The 17,612-nt window shown below is 39.1% G+C and overlaps 1 protein-coding gene across 1 annotated transcript; it reads left to right on the forward strand.

Annotated features, from left to right (window-relative positions):
* Positions 1 to 1,453: 1,453 nt before the first annotated feature.
* On the forward strand, positions 1,454 to 17,035 carry prpf6 (PRP6 pre-mRNA processing factor 6 homolog (S. cerevisiae)). The gene is made up of 21 exons (XM_005931833.2): positions 1,454 to 1,696; positions 2,191 to 2,353; positions 2,498 to 2,616; positions 2,739 to 2,817; positions 3,869 to 4,045; positions 4,583 to 4,711; positions 4,840 to 4,934; positions 5,034 to 5,190; positions 5,446 to 5,608; positions 6,327 to 6,445; positions 6,554 to 6,772; positions 12,113 to 12,235; positions 12,345 to 12,466; positions 12,634 to 12,772; positions 12,907 to 13,026; positions 13,860 to 14,036; positions 14,190 to 14,323; positions 14,625 to 14,716; positions 15,323 to 15,437; positions 15,589 to 15,715; positions 16,190 to 17,035. Exons 1-21 carry the CDS (start codon positions 1,509 to 1,511, stop codon positions 16,340 to 16,342), a joined length of 2,910 nt encoding a protein of 969 aa, XP_005931895.1. The 5' UTR covers positions 1,454 to 1,508; the 3' UTR covers positions 16,343 to 17,035.
* Positions 17,036 to 17,612: the final 577 nt, after the last annotated feature.

The raw sequence follows: 17,612 nt of genomic DNA on the forward strand, positions 1-17,612 counted from the left end.
GAAATTCTCACTCTTAATATAGGCCAATACTTTAAAGACAATTTATCATTAATGAGACTGAAGTGGATTATGGCTCAGGACTATGAGAGACTGTAGATATATGATGTGGGGTTTTCTCTACCACCTTTCCCTGTCAATTCAGGCTTGACATCATTCTGATTTCTATGTGTGACTATAAAAATCCTCCGGTTGAAATCAAACAATCATTGAAATAATCAGGGAAAAATAAAATAGGCCATACAATAGCTGGATGAAATAAAGGCTTGAGTTACGCTCAGTGTTTAAATTAGTCCTGCGTGAGCTATATATCGGCTAATGTGCCTGACAGTCCATTTTCATCATAGCATCTTCTCCTGGGAGTAATATAATGTCTGCCCTTCAGGCGATGTAAATGAAGAAAAATGTAAAACCCTGAGCCGAGGCTCAGACTGTGCATCAGTGAAGTTAAATGTGATTGAAGCGCAGTGTTGTAGCCTATAGACTAATTTCATCTTATGGGAGGAAACCCAGAAATGCCATATTAATATGTAATTACCACTATTACAGTTTCCTGTCTCAAGTTTGAATATCCACATTATATAGAGGATAATGGATATTTTTTCCCTCATAATGTTAAATAGGTTGGGACTTTAATATGCTAACACATGTCTAAGTTAGTGTATGCATGTAAGTATTCCATTTTGAAAATGCCATTACTGCTATTTTACCACTGTGTGTTTCAGTTAGGGTGTTTCTGTGCCATGTGTCCCATCAGGTGGTCAGGTTCAGGTGGTCCATTTATGACATATTGTTATGGGAAAACAAAACCATAAAATAAATGAATGAAATAATGTGAGAAGTTTATTTCGGTATTTGATTATCAGGGAACTGCAGGATGTTTGTACCATTGGGGTTAAGTAGAATGAAGTACAAATATCTCAGAATAAAACAATATGTAGCTTTTTGGTGTTTTCACACAAAAGTCAGAGGATAGTTTATGCAACACCATCCATCCATCCATCCACTTATTCTAACAGGCTTGTCTTTGCACTGTTGGAGGAAGGCATGGAGACACAGGGAGAACATGCAAACTCCTCAGAGAAAAGCTCCAGAATGAATTTGAACCCACGACCTTCTTGCTGTGAAGCAACAGTCGGGCCATTGAGTTCAATGAGTTTCCATAGCGGCATTATTTTTCAGGATGTGGTGCCCTCTTGTGACTTTTGTGCAAATTTCAATCTGCTGAAAACATAAGTAAAGAGATAAATTCATCCACATAGTCTCACAGCAAGTTGCATTCAAAACAATAAATATTAACCGAATAGTTAATGTATAACAGTTGTGCTATAACTAAACTAAAATGGTATTGAATACAATGTAAAATAAAGATAGTAATAATAATATTTAATAATACGCCAGTCCTGTGGGGGCGCTGCCAGGCGTTTCTAGACCTTAGGCCTCTTTTTCCTCGGAGCGGAAGTTCGACTGTTGTTTATCCGGCTCTGCATCGTCTTGTCGTGTGAGCAACGATGGCTAGCACTGGTGCAAAACAAGCGCCTAAAATTGTCTCCAAAACTTCTGCGGGAGGCACCGGGGCGGCGGGGGCTAGTGGTGGGCCCCCGATAATGCCCCTCGCCTCTCCGCTCATGGGGAAAAAGAAAAAGCCGTTTCTAGGGATGCCTGCTCCGCTCGGTTACGTTCCCGGTCTCGGCAGAGGGTGAGCTAACTTAAAGCTACATGCTGCTAGCCAGATTGACCCTTTTTTTTTCAATCGTACTAACCCAAGTTAATAATGAGTAAAATTTAAGTACAAGGTAGTTTTACAATACATTAATTAATTGGTTAATATATATATATAATTTATACGTGAATAAAGTGCATATCGTTTCCTTTACCATGGCAAGTACGCCAGACTATGAAGTTTTTAAATAGTTTAGTGGTTTTATGATTTAATTGCTTTACCAAACGTGAACTGTTAAATTGAAATTTAATTCAAATAGAGTTAAATGTCAATATATGCTCTTCCTAAATCCATAGTCATCTAATATATAATCTGTTTTAGACAAGCGAGCAAAATTTAAGTTAAAAAGTCATAGTGATCAAAATAGTGTTATGTCACTGTGTTATAGAGAAGAGTAAAGATCTCGCGGTATAATTTTGGCCTGGCTGTGTTTATTTATGTCACATTTAAATGAATGCTTTTCCCTCCAGTGCCACCGGTTTCACCACCCGATCTGATATCGGTCCTGCTCGTGATGCCAATGATCCAGTGGATGACCGGCATGCACCCCCTGGAAAGAGGACGGTCGGGGACCAAATGAAAAAGAACCAGGATGATGATGATGAAGATCTGAATGACACCAACTATGATGAGGTATCTGTGATTTGTTGTAGATAAAGGTTTTTTTTTCTGAGAGTTTAAATGATCAAGTCACAATTTTAACGCCAATTTCTTTTATTATGAGCAGTTAATTTGATAATCTTGTCATACTTTGTTGTTTTGTTGTTTTTCTTGTAGTTTAATGGTTATGCAGGTAGCTTGTTCTCAAGTGGGCCCTATGAGAAAGATGATGAGGAAGCCGATGCTATATATGCAGCGCTGGACAAGAGGATGGATGAAAGACGCAAAGAAAGAAGGTTACAAAAAAAAAAGAGTCTATTGTTTAATTGTTTATCAATGCACAGTGTATTTGTTTTCAAATATATTATGGATTTTATATTGCAGGAGTCTTTTGTTCATGGTTGTCGTTGTATTTTAGGGAGCTGAGAGAAAAGGAGGAAATTGAGAAATACCGTATGGAGCGGCCAAAGATTCAGCAGCAGTTCTCAGATTTAAAGGTAAGAGATTGACCCTAATATTCCAAACCTCTCTTCTGCATCATTTATGGAGTTAAAAAATCTAATGTTGTCTTCTTTTTGCACTAAAATATATCTCATGTATATCTCATGCATATATCTTTCTACGTAGCACTTTTAATTCTTATTCTTACTTTTATTTTTTCATGTCTATTTAAGCGCAATTTATGACAGTATGTTTGCACTGAAGCACCGCAGCAATTTCCTAATGTTGTAAACCTGCTCAACATTTGGCAATAAAACCCTTTCTGATTCTGATTCTGAAAAGCATCTTAAATGCATTTTGGTTTTATTGGCTTTATTATCATATCTACAGAAGAAAAGGATTAATATTATCCAATGCAATTCTTTGGTTGAATCAGAATCAGAAGGCTTTTTTTTAATGCCTGAGGAAATTATGTGATCAGAGTTTCTCCAAGACTGTAAGAACAGCAGCTAACTAAAATAAATTAAATATTTCAATATATTGCAAAGTTATGCAATATAATAAAATAGCTCTAATATACAAAAATGGCTTTAATGATAAATGTCCCAGTATATTACACAAATGAAATATATAGTTGACATTGTGGTGCCCCTCCCGTCATACTGTGCTTTTTTGTTTTCTCTGTAGAGGATGTGCAAATAGTAAGCATGTGCAGGCAGTACAGCATACACTGTGCTTTAAATGGAAGAATTATACAATGAGATAGCCACAGGCAGGATCGGTTATAGTCTCTAGATTCATGATTTTTAAGCAATGAATTCCCAGGCTAAGATCTTTCTGTGAAAATAGCTTAGTCATAGCCTAGTAGTGAAAAGTGCCTTGCATGTTTGTCTCTGAAACAGTGTTCCTTTTTCTTCTTGTTTTACTGAGGAAATAAAATACTGATTAAAATAGAGGTGCTATTTTAATCAGTACAGATATTTGCAGATTCTGTGCAGTAAATCACATTTAGCTTAGGTACTCGGGTATTATCAAACAATCGTAAATGAAAGCAATGCTCACATCCCATTCTTTTCTCCAACATCTTTCTTTACCATTTCTCTACAGAGGAAGCTTGCAGAGGTGTCAGAGGAGGAATGGCTGAGCATTCCTGAAGTGGGAGATGCCAGAAACAAGCGCCAGAGGAATCCCCGCTATGAGAAGCTCACCCCTGTCCCCGACAGCTTCTTCTCCAAACACTTGCAGAGTGGAGAGAACCACACCTCTGTTGACCCGTTGCAAGGGGTCAGTATACTGTGTATACAAATAGAAATAATTTTTGTAACTCATATTTACTTCCAAGTGCACTTCACTAAACTTCAGGGTGTAGTTTCACTATGGCCCAGCAGGAGTCAGGATATCTCCTTGGAAAAAAAGTTACTCTCCAGTTACAGCAGTTTGCTCAGTTTTTGTCTGTTTAACAGACTGGACACCTGTTGCTACAGTAATTGGTCACACGAACTTTGTTGGCATTTAAAATACATTTGAAAGGGACACTTCATTGACCTGTGCATGCAGATAGACGTCCATGAATTGAAAATGGAGACACGGCGTGCTGATTTAAAAAGTTGAGTTTTTTAAGAGGTATAGCCTCCTAACAGAGAAAAAGTCATTGCTTGACTTTAAATTAAAAGATTGAAGTAATTTGTGTCATTTTGCATTGGCTAGAAAAGTGTTACATGATTCAGGCTTTTGTTTCAAGAGCTGTTTAAACGTGCCATGACAGACTTCTCACAGACTGTGTTGCTCCTCTCTGTTGACATTGTTTCCTATCTCTACTAGCTGGGAGGTCTGAACACACCTTATCCAGGAAGCATGACACCTGGTCTGATGACACCAGGGACCGGAGAACTGGATATGAGGAAAATTGGTCAGGCCAGAAACACACTCATGGATATGAGGCTCAGTCAGGTAAATGATGCATCACCTAGCGCAACTTTCACTTTTACTTTCTTCTAGGATTCATGCTGCTGCCATTATACTGATAGAAACAACTTAACTATTCTCTATCCCTTTGTCTACGTGTTTTCTGTATTCAGGTGTCTGACTCAGTGAGTGGACAAACAGTAGTGGATCCCAAGGGTTACTTGACAGATCTTAACTCTATGATCCCCACTTATGGAGGAGACATCAGGTAGAGAGACACTGACAGCATCAGATTGCTATATTTGTGTAAAAGAAGTTGCTGTGTGTATATGTGTTTAATCGCTTATTTGTGGCTCTGCTTGTTCAGTGACATCAAGAAGGCTCGTCTGCTGCTGAAATCAGTGAGGGAAACAAATCCCCATCACCCACCTGCCTGGATTGCTTCTGCCAGGCTGGAGGAGGTGACTGGGAAGTTGCAGGTGGCCAGAAACCTGATCATGAAAGGCACAGAGATGTGTCCGAAGGTAAAGGAAGTTAAACAGTACAATAAAACTATTAAATGACAACACAAGGATGCTGATGTTTTCTGGATATTTTGCTCAAATTAACCCTATAATCTCTAAGATTGCATTTCTTAGAATATGGTATTAGTATATCGCTAGTATTATAATGTAACAGCTGCTTAAATTTAATACGCAACATTACTTCTTGAATAAGTTGCAAATGGGGGCAATGGTTTGTGCTTTCCTATTTAAATAAGTGTTTTCCCTTTGGATTAGAGTGAGGATGTGTGGCTGGAGGCTGCCAGGCTCCAGCCTGGTGACACAGCTAAAGCGGTGGTAGCCCAGGCTGTCCGTCACCTTCCACAGTCTGTGCGCATCTATATCCGAGCTGCAGAGCTGGAGACAGACGTCAGGGCTAAGAAACGAGTCCTCAGAAAGGGTAAGGTTGTCATTTATCCCCTCCAATATTTAACAAAAAGCTTTTTTGTGTGTTTGTGTTTATTTATTCACAGATTACCAGAAATTCGTCTTCCTGTTATGATATGAGCCGAAGTTCATGCGATTTCCCAGCAATGCATATCAGAATGAACCATTTCTGCCAAAAGAAAGAAACTTAATTTCTGCAGGGCCAAAACTCAAGACCAGTCTCAATCTGTTTATCTTCTTATAAAATCACCCGCACAGATCTGCTCACTTTCTTTATTCATAAGGTTGCAACAAAAGATTTTATCACAGTTACATTTGGCAGCTGTGTTTCTGGCTTCTTGTCAAAGCGAGACACCCTATTTAACCATGGTGTCAATGCTCTAACTTACGCACACACACAAACGCTTATTAACACTTCCCAGCAGCATACCCCACTGACAGAGATGGATCAGCGTTTCCTCTGAGGAAGAGCTTACTCCGCCTCTACATGTTCAGTTGCCTCTGCTCTACTTTTCTCAGTTACATACAAAGCACACTCCCATCCCAGCTGACACTGTTGAAAATATGTTATTTATTTTTGTTGTCTGTGCTTGTGTGTTCTCTGAGCTCTATAGGATCTTTGTTAAATAGTTTTTGTGTTCTTGTTTTTATGAATTCTTGCATTGAAGTTATTCAAAATAAGAAGCATCAGCAAAATAACTTAGTACTTATTTAACTGTTCCCTGTCATAGCGCTGGAAAATGTATCCAAGTCAGTTCGACTGTGGAAGACAGCTGTTGAACTGGAGGAACCAGAGGATGCTAGGATCATGCTCAGCAGAGCTGTGGAGTGTTGCCCTACAAGTGTGGAGGTACTTCACCAACATGAACATTTGGAAATTGGACTGAATGTCTCAGAGTGCAGCACAATATATGAACATATGCAATGAACTTTATAACTAACTCTCTGTCCTCTCTAGCTCTGGCTGGCACTGGCCCGGTTAGAGACGTATGAGAACGCTCGTCGTGTCCTGAACAAAGCTCGAGAGAATATCCCCACTGATCGCCACATCTGGATCACTGCTGCGAAGCTGGAGGAGGCCAATGGGAACACTCAGATGGTCGAAAAGATCATTGACCGAGCCATCACTTCTCTGCGTGCCAATGGTGTGGAGATCAACAGAGAACAGTGGATACAGGTTTGTTTCTGGGGCTTTCTGTTTTCTTTGAAATGACTGAGAAGATAAAGGGAGACCAAATTGCTCGTTATTTTTATTCATAAATGAGTGGCTCCCACTTTGAACTGTGATGTGCTTTAAACCTGCATTCGATCTGAAGGCTAACAGACGGTGATAGCTGAGGACTCAAAAAGTCACAAAAAGTCAAAATGGAAAAAATGGCTTTTTTTAAATTTTCAATATGATTTAATGGGATCAGTCACTCATTTCAGGACATGCTGAAGGGAAAAAAATTGAGTATGTTTCCTTAAAAAAAAAAAGAGAGGATATGCTCATTGGCTAACAACTTGTGATTGACCAGGCAACAGCCAATAAACAAGCCATTTCACAGGCATGCTCATTCGTCTTTGTCACATCCCATTTTTTAACCAAGATGGCAACAGTAAGATCACTACAGCACACAAAAAACACTAGCACAAAAGTGAGTCATGCCTGAATGAGGGAATCACTTTAACCCTTTAAAGCCGGTCAGAGCAGGCACGCTCCGTTTTGCGTAACTTTTTTTAAATCCCGGTGGCACTGCAACCATTTAAGCTAGCGCAATAATTTTTTTTGCATATGAAACCGGAGGAGTTGAACTTACATTTGATGCCATCAGCTTGTCCTAGGTCGCAGTTTCCTTCCACGTATAGCTTTGCAAAAATTGCATAAAAAGCACTTGGAGCAACAAAAACATAATATTCCAGAAAAACGCTTTGCCGATCCGATCAGCTATTTGTAGAGCTGGGCGATAGAACGATAACGATATGTATCACGATATAACTTTTTCTCGATAGAAAAATTAAACTATCGCGATAAACCTTGCCGCTCTTGTCCTCTTAAAAAAAGAAAAAAAGAAAGAACAGCCAATCCAAATTAAGTAGCGCAGAGCCGAACCAATCACAGCCGCAGCGTCACGTCACGTGACTTGTTACGTACAGCACAAGTGCCAAGCCGCACGTGTGTTTGTTTGGGAAGCAGCCAGCCACCGTACCGCCCGGGTAATGGAGGAAATGAGTGTGCCGACTAGAGAAATCAACCGAGCGTGACCGAAGGTTACCGAAGAGAAAACAGATGATGGTTCCAACGCCGGAGAGATTGTCGAACGGAAGAGCCACAGAAGTTCCGTAGTGTGAAGGTATTTCGGCTATTTCAAGTCTGACAAAAAACAGAGTAGCGTGCACTGTAAATTGTGCTGAAAGCAAGTCTGGAAATGCAATAAACTGGTGTATGCGCTACGTCCACACGTACCCGGGTATTTTTGAAAACGCAGATTTTTCTATGCGTTTGCACCTTTCGTCCACACGTAAACGGCGTTTTTGGTCACTGAAAACGAAGATTTTTAAAAACTCCGTTTTTGCATTTACGTGTGGACTAGAAAAACGGAGAAAACGCAGCGTCAAAGGTGTGCGCATTTTTTGACGTCACACTGTGCGCCACGTTATTGTTTCGGTGAAATGAATTTCTACAATACTGTTACTGTTAATTCTACTCTCTGCAGTGTTTAAATGCTTACATATACACACAGTTACTGTCCCTCCACACATACGACTCGGTTCTGCTTCTATGCCCCAGCTTTGTTTACTTTTTCCCACCGAGGCTTCTAGACTTCTGATTGGCCAACATTTCTGCACGGTTAGGAATCTAGCGCCACCTGCTGCTTTGGCATGTTCATAGCAGCGTTTTCCTTCATTTCTGCCTTTATGTGTGGACGGGATTATTTTTTAAAACGAAAACGGAAAATCTCCGTTTTCAAAAATACCCGTGTACGTGTGGACGTAGCCTCAGTCTCTGACTGGAAGCGCTAATTCGTCATTCGGCTTTTGTCAGACTAAAGTAACTGTTAAAACTAGAGATGGCACGATACCACTTTTTTATGTCCGATACCGATACCGATATCATAAATTTGGATATCTGCCGATACCGATATGAATCCGATATAGTGTTTTTTAATCAACAAAACTGTTTTTTTAAAATATCTTGCTGCATTTTGCAAGTCTGCAAGTTCATACTCAAGTTTAAAACAACAACTACACTAAAGCTATTCTGTTATACCTGTATGCAAAAAAAAAAATTTCATAGTTCAGCAATACTGATCAATCTAATAAACTTAAACCTACACCATCATCCCTATTCTGGTATTTTAAAGAGTACTTAGCGTAAATATTAAGCAACCTAACTAATAGGGTTCCAACTCCCAGCAACAACAAAAATAAATAAATAAAAAATAGGGAACCACCCCTCACGCGCCACCTCATGATGCTTAATCGACGTAATCAACCTTAATTTGATGCAGTGTGAAAAAAAATGCACAGAAATCAATTATTTTTCAAGAAATTTTAAATAGATTCAACATCTTTCTTCAACAAAATTGCAGACTGCACAGATGGTACCTTCCCAAAGTAAAAAGTACTATAGCTTACTAGGGTATATATATTAGACTTAATAGTCACTATATACAGTAATTGACTTCTATTCATTTTGCATCAAATTAAAACTTTGGGTGTCAGATAATTATTTATTAAAAGCTCGACATTTTAAATGAGAATAAGAAAGAAAAGTATGTCTTAGGGCATGAACAGTGAAAAGGGGGCACAATCGGCCCCCCTGGCTAAACTTTGCTAGATCCGCCCCTGCACAGTTACCAGCCGTCAGCTACGTAGAAAAAGATCCTGGTGTAGAAAGTAATATTAAATAAATTCTAACAACAGCTTATCAAGCTTAAACGTGCTGCTGTTGTTCAGCCGCTGGTTTGCTCTTTCTGGTGCGAAGTGGGCCAAAAACAAAGACGGACTCGCGACAGAAAAGCTGATCAGCTGATCATTTAAGCAGTTTCACGATTGAAGTACCAGCCGGAGAGCGAGAGGCAGTCGCTCGTTAAGCTTAGCGTGGGAATGCTTTACAAACATTCAGAGATGGACTTACACGCTTGCTTTACTTCTCTCGGGGATAACTTTGTCGGAGATGAAATGCTAGCGGAGATGAAATGCCAGGTTGCTAGCGAAGCTCCACATGCTATCCAGACCACCGACAGGTCCCGCATGCCACAGCTGCTCTATCACGTGATGCACACTGCTCCAACTGCTAACGTTCTGCGGTGAGTTACGGCGTGTTGCAAGTTTTGTGAGGTGCTTTCGTGATATTTAATGGATCGGATTACATTTTTTATTTTTCTCCGATATCCGATCCAGTCATTTAGGTCAGTATCGGACCGATACCGATACGTAATATCGGATCGGTCCATCTCTAGTTAAAACTGTTTGAAAAGCTCAGCTATACAACAAGGAGAGATTGAGAATTTCCTTTTAGTTCTCAGTTTATTTGATATTGACAAAAGTTAGTCAGTTTTGTCTGTTCTTCTGTAAAACAAACTAAGATTTATTTTTAGAATTAATATTTTGTTTCTAAGTGGAATTGACAATTTAGTCTGTTTCGTTTGTTCTATTTTGAAACTTAAACGCTTTAGCGGCTGCCTTTTGTGTAGTTTGCAATATTTGCCTTTATTTATCTGAAAAAGTCTCATGTTCCTTAAGTACATCTACCCTGTTGAACTTATTATGGGAAATAAATATTTAAATAAAAACAAGCTGCTGATTATTTCACATTTTACTTGTGAGCAACGGCACATTTAAATCTTACAAATATAGTTATTTGGCTTATATCGTGATAGATATCGTTATCGCCTGAAATGAAAAAAACATATCGTGATATGAAAAAATCTCATATCGCCCAGCTCTAGCTATTTGTAACACTTCCTATATCCAACAGCGCGAACTATCGCATGTCCGCCATGTCCTGCCCGAAACCGGAAGTGACGTCATTTTGCGGAAATGTAGTTTTTTACCATCAGGGCCTTATGAGCCTATACTGGTGTTTTTAAAAGTTATGTTTGACTTTATGACTTTCTGTGTCGTTTCTGGGATGCTTAGGACTCGTATTGCACTGCTGGAAATAGTTTATTTTGATGCATATGCTGTTTTGTTTTTTTTTTGCAAATTTGCATTATAATATTTATTTTCATTTTTCCTGCAGTGTATAAAAATTGGTGTATTTCAAAAATAAAACTATGAAGACACTTAAAATAAATTTCCTGTGGTGGGAAACTATTTTGTGCAACTTTTTTGTATTTGCAGTTTTGAGGGGTAAGCCTCTTAAATTTCTCTAACTACAAATATATCTTAAAAAAACAAAAACGATTTTAAATTTTTTTGTAGTTTATTGCACTTTTTTTGCAATTTATGTAATTACTATGCACTTAATGCAGACATATTATTTAAATTTGAGCTATAATGGTTGTATTGATGTATATCAACTTGAAATGCTCCCAAAAATGGCACTACAGCATGTAAAAATATAATATAAGCTCTGGTGGACTTGGTTCTATGGTAGGTCTTAAAGGGTTAACTAAGTGAGGAAGCCAATAATGTGACGTATCCTGTTTCTGAAAAGGCCCAAATATTCACGCTGAACAGCCTGCTGCACTTAAACTTAAAGCGAGGATCTGTTTTGGGAGATTTCATACAAACTTGCTATTGCGAATTGTTCATTGGTTGTTGTTGGACTTACTCTTTTAGAGACTTTGCTGTGGAGTTAAGTTTGCAAGTCTGCAAAAGCAAATTAAAACCTTGCAAAGACAAACTACTGATTTATTTTACATTTACATGACTAGAGTCCTCTAAAGGCTCCAGAGAATTGCCTGTTTACACATTACCTGTCTCACTGTTGTGAAGAGAAAACGGCTTTTAGCCAGAATATGCGGAACACTTATCCAAACAACTTTGAAGTCAACCCTACTCTTCCTTGGCTCCCCAGCAATCCACTTGCCAAGTGTGGGACATGTTAAATGAATGGTTTGTGAGAACAGCAAACAACTCACACAAGATCCTCAAAGAGATGCCAGTAATGTTTCATCTGGATGCAAAACAACACAGCACTGTGTCTAATGTTTTCTTTAGTGCAGTACACAGCTGTTTTGCAGTAATTGGCTTTAACTGAAATTCCTCTTTTGCATAGTTGTTTTATTTGTTTCTTTTTAATTTTTTTTTGCCAGTGGTATTTTTTTCTTGTCACCGCAAATATTTGCTTATTAATGTCTGTCAGCTTTAATATTATTATTATTTTATAAATCTGCAGGTGTTCTGATGTCAGTTTTAAAATTTCTTTCTAATTATTATTAGAATTATTTTTGTGTTAATCACTTTATCATTTCATTTGAATGGCTTACCTAGAATTGATACCAGCAGTTCATCCAGTAATTTTTGCACCCTTCTTCTTCTTCTACCAAAGTGTCTATCCTTCTAAATGCTTGTTCATACCCTGCAGGACGCAGAGGAGTGTGACAAAGCAAGTAGTGTGGCTACCTGCCAGGCTGTGATAAGGGCTGTCATAGGGATTGGAATTGAGGAGGAGGACCGCAAACACACCTGGATGGAAGATGCCGAGAGTGTAAGTATAGAGAGATTAGTTTGGGTTTTTTAAAATAAGTTTTTTACATACTTGCTGTTGTAGTTAAATTTAACAATGGTTTAACAATGGTTGTGTGTTTGTGACTCAGTGTGTGGCCCATGGGGCGCTGGAGTGTGCCAGGGCCATCTATGCCCATGCTCTCCAAGTATTCCCAAGTAAAAAAAGTGTCTGGCTTAGAGCTGCCTACTTTGAGAAGAACCATGGCACCAGGTGACAATCTTTAATTTCCAAATGCAAACATTAGCAGTCAGAAGGTGACAGTTGCTGTTTCGCATCACTATACTTATTTATTCTTTTTTGCTCCTGTGCTTTATGACCTGCTGCTTCGTCGTCGCCGCCGCATCCATTATTCTTTCATGGCACATTTAATTTCTCAGAGAGTCCTTGGAGGCTTTACTTCAGAGGGCTGTGGCTCACTGCCCCAAAGCAGAGGTATTGTGGCTAATGGGTGCCAAGTCCAAGTGGCTTGCTGAGGATGTGCCAGCAGCCAGAAGCATCCTTGCTCTGGCCTTCCAGGTAATTAAAAAGCATTCACTTCTCGATACAGCATGTCAAATATTAGAGTAATCTATGTATACCTATGTCTAACTCTGTTATCCTGTGTCTTCTGCTTCTCCTCTCCCTCTGTCCTCCTCTGTCTGTTTTCATAGGCTAACCCAAACAGTGAAGAGATCTGGCTTGCTGCTGTCAAACTGGAGTCGGAGAATAATGAGTATGAAAGAGCCCGTCGACTGCTAGCCAAGGCCCGCAGCAGTGCACCAACAGCCAGGGTAAGTGTATCTGTGTGAATTTCAGAGTAGGGAACTATTGTAAAGGTTACTTCGTAGAAAGGATAAAAGTTAATACTTGGTTTTCTGTTTGAGCTTTTAATACTTGGTTGAATTATAGAATTGCCTAAAAAGCTATTAAAGGAAACTGAATATTTTTATAAGAAGATTAATGAAATCAAGTTGTTCAGGTTATCTCATGTCACTTGCACTGAGTATGACTGCGTTTGCATTGAATCAATCCTGTCCTTTCACTTTGACTGGCCTTTTATGAACTGTACTACATTGTGTTTTTCATGTAGTGTTATTAATTTTTGAACTCTGACACATTTTGGATGAGTGATTCAAGTGTTAGTTTATTTTTCTGTTTTGAAACCACTGCTCTCTACATAATGGTGCAATTTCCTTGAGGTTGTTTCTGGGAACACTGTCAGGTTCAGGCTTGCAGGTTTTCCACAGATTATGCCGTTCACTACCACATAGGCTGACAGATGTGTCAGCCAAGCTTTTAAACCACCACTCTGTCTGTCAAGTGACCTGGCAACACTCCCCTTTATCTTTGTTGTATGCTGACAGATGTGAGTAAGAGAATCTGCCTTAATGTTTGCTGTACTGCTTGTCCTATCAGATAACACAAAGTTTTAGTGTTAACCACTTAAGCATTTAGGCAAAAACTTAGCAAGTTGGCATTTGATAAAACTGATATATAGACTTGCAAGTACTGGGGTTCAGTATAAGCATTTTCCTTGTTTTACATTATTCTGTTTCAGGTGTATTACAATGCATTTGCAAATATAAAACTTCATAGGTCTCATTTGTATTTGTAATCTCTACAGGTGTTTATGAAGTCAGTGAAATTGGAGTGGGTGTTGGGAAACATAGAAGCTGCCCAGGAGTTGTGCACCGAGGCCCTGAAGCACTACGAGGACTTCCCTAAGCTTTGGATGATGCGAGGCCAAATCGAGGAGCAATGTGAAAATATGGATAAAGCTAGAGAGGCCTATAACCAAGGGGTGAGGATGGGGTTATGTTTGGGGCGTGGGTTTGTTTTAGTATTGGATTGACCACAAATGCAAAGGAAGGAAGTGTTTTATTTTTTGATGAAAATGAGTGTATCATTAAAAACCAGAGTAAGGGGTTAAGGATTTTTATTTTCATTGGTACAGTTAAAGAAGTGTCCCCACTCTGTGCCACTGTGGTTGTTGCTGTCACATTTGGAAGAGAGAGTGGGACAGCTGACCAGAGCCAGAGCAATCCTCGAGAAGGCGCGGCTCAAGAATCCCCAGACCGCTGAGCTGTGGTAAGAAAATACACGACAACAAGGAACTAGGAAGAGTTTTAGTTTGGAAAAGGTCACCTGCGCAGCAGTGTATTTTAGCATATGCATGTTTTTTTTCTCTCCTATCCATGAAAACCTGTAAAAAGTTACAGCTGGAAAACATTATATTTGTGCCTCCAAACTAGAAGCAGGCTTAATTTGCTTTTGCAAAACCACATCAACCGAAACTGGCACATCAAGAACATATATAACACCAACACCATTTATTGTCATAAATTCTGAAATAAAGGCATCTAAAAGTACATATGATCTTATTAATCAGGCTGGAGTCAGTCAGATTGGAGTACAGGGCTGGACTGAAGAACATTGCCAACACGCTGATGGCCAAAGCCCTGCAGGAGTGCCCAAATTCAGGTGTGTATAAAATGCTGCTATAGATGGAAAAGCTTTGTTTTTCTGAACCTGTATTAGTGCAAAAAACCCAACATCAATGTATTTTCAGTTAAACAAGCAGCTGTTTTTTATGTGGATTAAAGTTATATAAAAATTTGACAGTTTAACCAAAAGGCATTTCCAGTGGAAATTGGCCGACATATCCTCAGCATAACCATGTATAATATCCACAAAACTTAAAAGAGGTTAAACACACACAATACAGTAATATTATGTTGAAGCACAGTACGTATCACTCCGCGAGGCTCCTGCCTACGATAGCCATAATACTCAGACAATCCATCAAGCGGTGCAGGTTTGTAGCTTAGCAAACTCATGCTAAAACATTTGACAGATTTTCGAGCGCTGTGTACCACATAAAATCGTTTTGAAGTAGGCTGTACCAGATTGGAGTCTTTGGCGGGCCGAATCTGGCCCCTGGGTATTTAGTTTGTGATCCCTGCTTTAGATGGTTTGTTTTCCTCTGTGCCCTTCACGTTTATGCAGGCTTAACTTTCGTTCATTGCACTGGCACTATTGGACTTTAATGCACAAATTTCAATCTCCTTTTATTTTCTTCCTTCAAAGGTATCCTGTGGGCTGAGGCAGTGTTTTTGGAGGCCAGGCCCCAGAGGAAGACAAAGAGTGTGGATGCTTTGAAGAAGTGTGAACATGATCCACACGTCTTGCTCGCTGTAGCCAAGTATGACTTGAACTTTTCACTCCCTTTAGTAATAGCTATTACTTTTTGTGATAACCTACAATATAAAAATGTGTATTTTGTTGGTGTTTTACATTCAGCAGACCTTTCTGTATGAAACTCTTAACATTTTGAGATGTTCTGCATATGTCAGGTTGTTCTGGAGTGAGCGTAAGATCACCAAGTCTAGAGAGTGGTTCCTCAGGACCGTAAAGATTGAGCCAGATCTGGGGGATGCTTGGGCTTTCTTCTACAAGTTTGAGCTGCAGCATGGCACAGAGGTAAGGATCTGGTGTCTAGACTTGTGCTATTTTGTTCATGCATTAATAAGTTGATTAAATCATTTGAAGTTTGATTCAAACCTGCTGCCTGGCTGGGGGCTTTCTGTGTGGAGTTTTCTAGTTCTTCATGTAGCTGTGTGAGTTTTCCTCAGTATTGATTGCATTGGTGCAGTTTTACTCCAGGCATTGGTTGTGAATCAATTGTTTGTTATTACTTAGTGTTATTGTATGAAGTGGATATGTCAGCTGCTATAAACTTAAAATTTTCAGATTTATGTTTAGTCGTTAAAATGTGCAGTAAAACATGTGAAATCATACATGATAAACATGTAATTAGTTTTTCCAGCTGCATGATTTATGGTATACATTCTTGCTTTTTTTTTCTTTCTTCACAAAGTTGGTAGTCACTTGTTTGTGTGGCCAGTCCATGTGTTGTGCTGTGATTGTATAACATTACTGCTCTGTATGCTTCAGGAGCAGCAGGAAGAGGTGCGAAAACGCTGTGAGAATGCAGAGCCCCGTCATGGAGAGCTGTGGTGTGCCGAGTCCAAACATGTACTAAACTGGCAGAAGAAGACAGGAGAGATCTTAGCACAGGTAGCCAGCAAGATCAAGAACACATTCTGAGAGTGGGGAAATTTGGACTGAAAACACCTGGAGGACTCTGGCAGTCACCAGTATAGAAGTGAGCAGCTATTGACATGCTTATTCTGTACCAGGACTTGCCCATCTCTGGCAGATTTAAAGTATTTACACACGCCCTTACATTTTTTTGTTGTTGTATGTGTCAGGAGAAAGTAATGATTTGACGTCAAAGTGACGGAATCTGTGGATGTTTTTTAAAAAAAATAAAAAAAATCAAAGTGACTGATGGTTACCCTCTTCATCCTGATATGCAGTAAGGAGATCTTTGGCTGCGATGTGAGATTTTTGTGGATACGTTTTTGATCTATCTGTGTGTATGGGGTTTCAAGGTGTGGCCTCAGCTATTGTTGTGATTTGGCTTCTTTGTTAAAATCCTTGTCTTATACTCTCCTAAAAGTGCTAGAAGAGTACCCTTAGGTGTCCTCTCGGATTTCACAGCATTTTTCTGTTATTATTTAAACCTCCTGAGTCATGCTCTGCTTGATGTTGACGATCAGAGGTGGTGTGTTTTGTTTTGTTAAAACGTTGAATTTTGTTTTGCTTCAGGTCCCACACGCCTTCTGGCAAATAATACATTGTTTTCCCTTTGCAACTCTGCTGTGAAGATGCAACCGATGAATCATCTAGTAAGCAGCTGTCGCATGTGTATTGAATAATTAAAGAGAAAAACACCCATTCTAGTGATTCATTCATTCATTTTTAAATCCACCTTTTTAGAATATTACTGAGTATAAAAGGTTACTTTCAGGTTTATTAAATAAATCATTATGTCATAGTAAATCTGCCGTTCTCTTCTCTTTGGTTTAGAGTCATGCAGAGTGTCTCCCATCTTTTTTATCCAATAATCCCTGCTGTTATTTTATAGTTCTGCCGTGTTGGATCATTCAGCATCATCTAAATTTTAATATACATTACCACAGAATTCTTCCAAAGGTCTGCCTAGTTCAGCTAACAACCTGACTAACTTTACCGATATCGATCAAATATCACAGTTTGCACTCCCATTGGTCAGTGTTGGTATTCTGCTTGTTTGGCAGAAGAAGGGCAACAAAAGATAAACAGGGCAGGCTATAATAGCTTTGTGGAGTTGGAGTTGGGTAACATTCAGCTCTGTGTACAAGTAGGAAGATGGCAGTTTTTTGTTACTGAAAATGTAACAAAAGCTACAGTTATATAATCAATATGGACTTAAAGGACAGACTTATAAGCTTTAATTCAAGGGGTGTCCAATACCACTGATGAGTTAGAGCTG

The sequence above is a fragment of the Haplochromis burtoni genome, unplaced genomic scaffold (genome assembly GCF_018398535.1).
Source record: "Haplochromis burtoni strain Fernald_Lab_line unplaced genomic scaffold, NCSU_Asbu1 Contig_146, whole genome shotgun sequence".
NCBI lineage: Eukaryota > Metazoa > Chordata > Actinopteri > Cichliformes > Cichlidae > Haplochromis > Haplochromis burtoni.

Bases quoted from the DNA above. Each gene is read 5' to 3' on its own strand.
- prpf6 (XM_005931833.2), top strand. From the start codon at position 1,509: ATGGCTAGCACTGGTGCAAAACAAGCGCCTAAAATTGTCTCCAAAACT. The intron at 4,712-4,839 runs GTAAATGATGCA...TTCTGTATTCAG, and splicing joins TGGATATGAGGCTCAGTCAG to GTGTCTGACTCAGTGAGTGG. The intron at 12,773-12,906 runs GTAATTAAAAAG...CTGTTTTCATAG, and splicing joins TCCTTGCTCTGGCCTTCCAG to GCTAACCCAAACAGTGAAGA.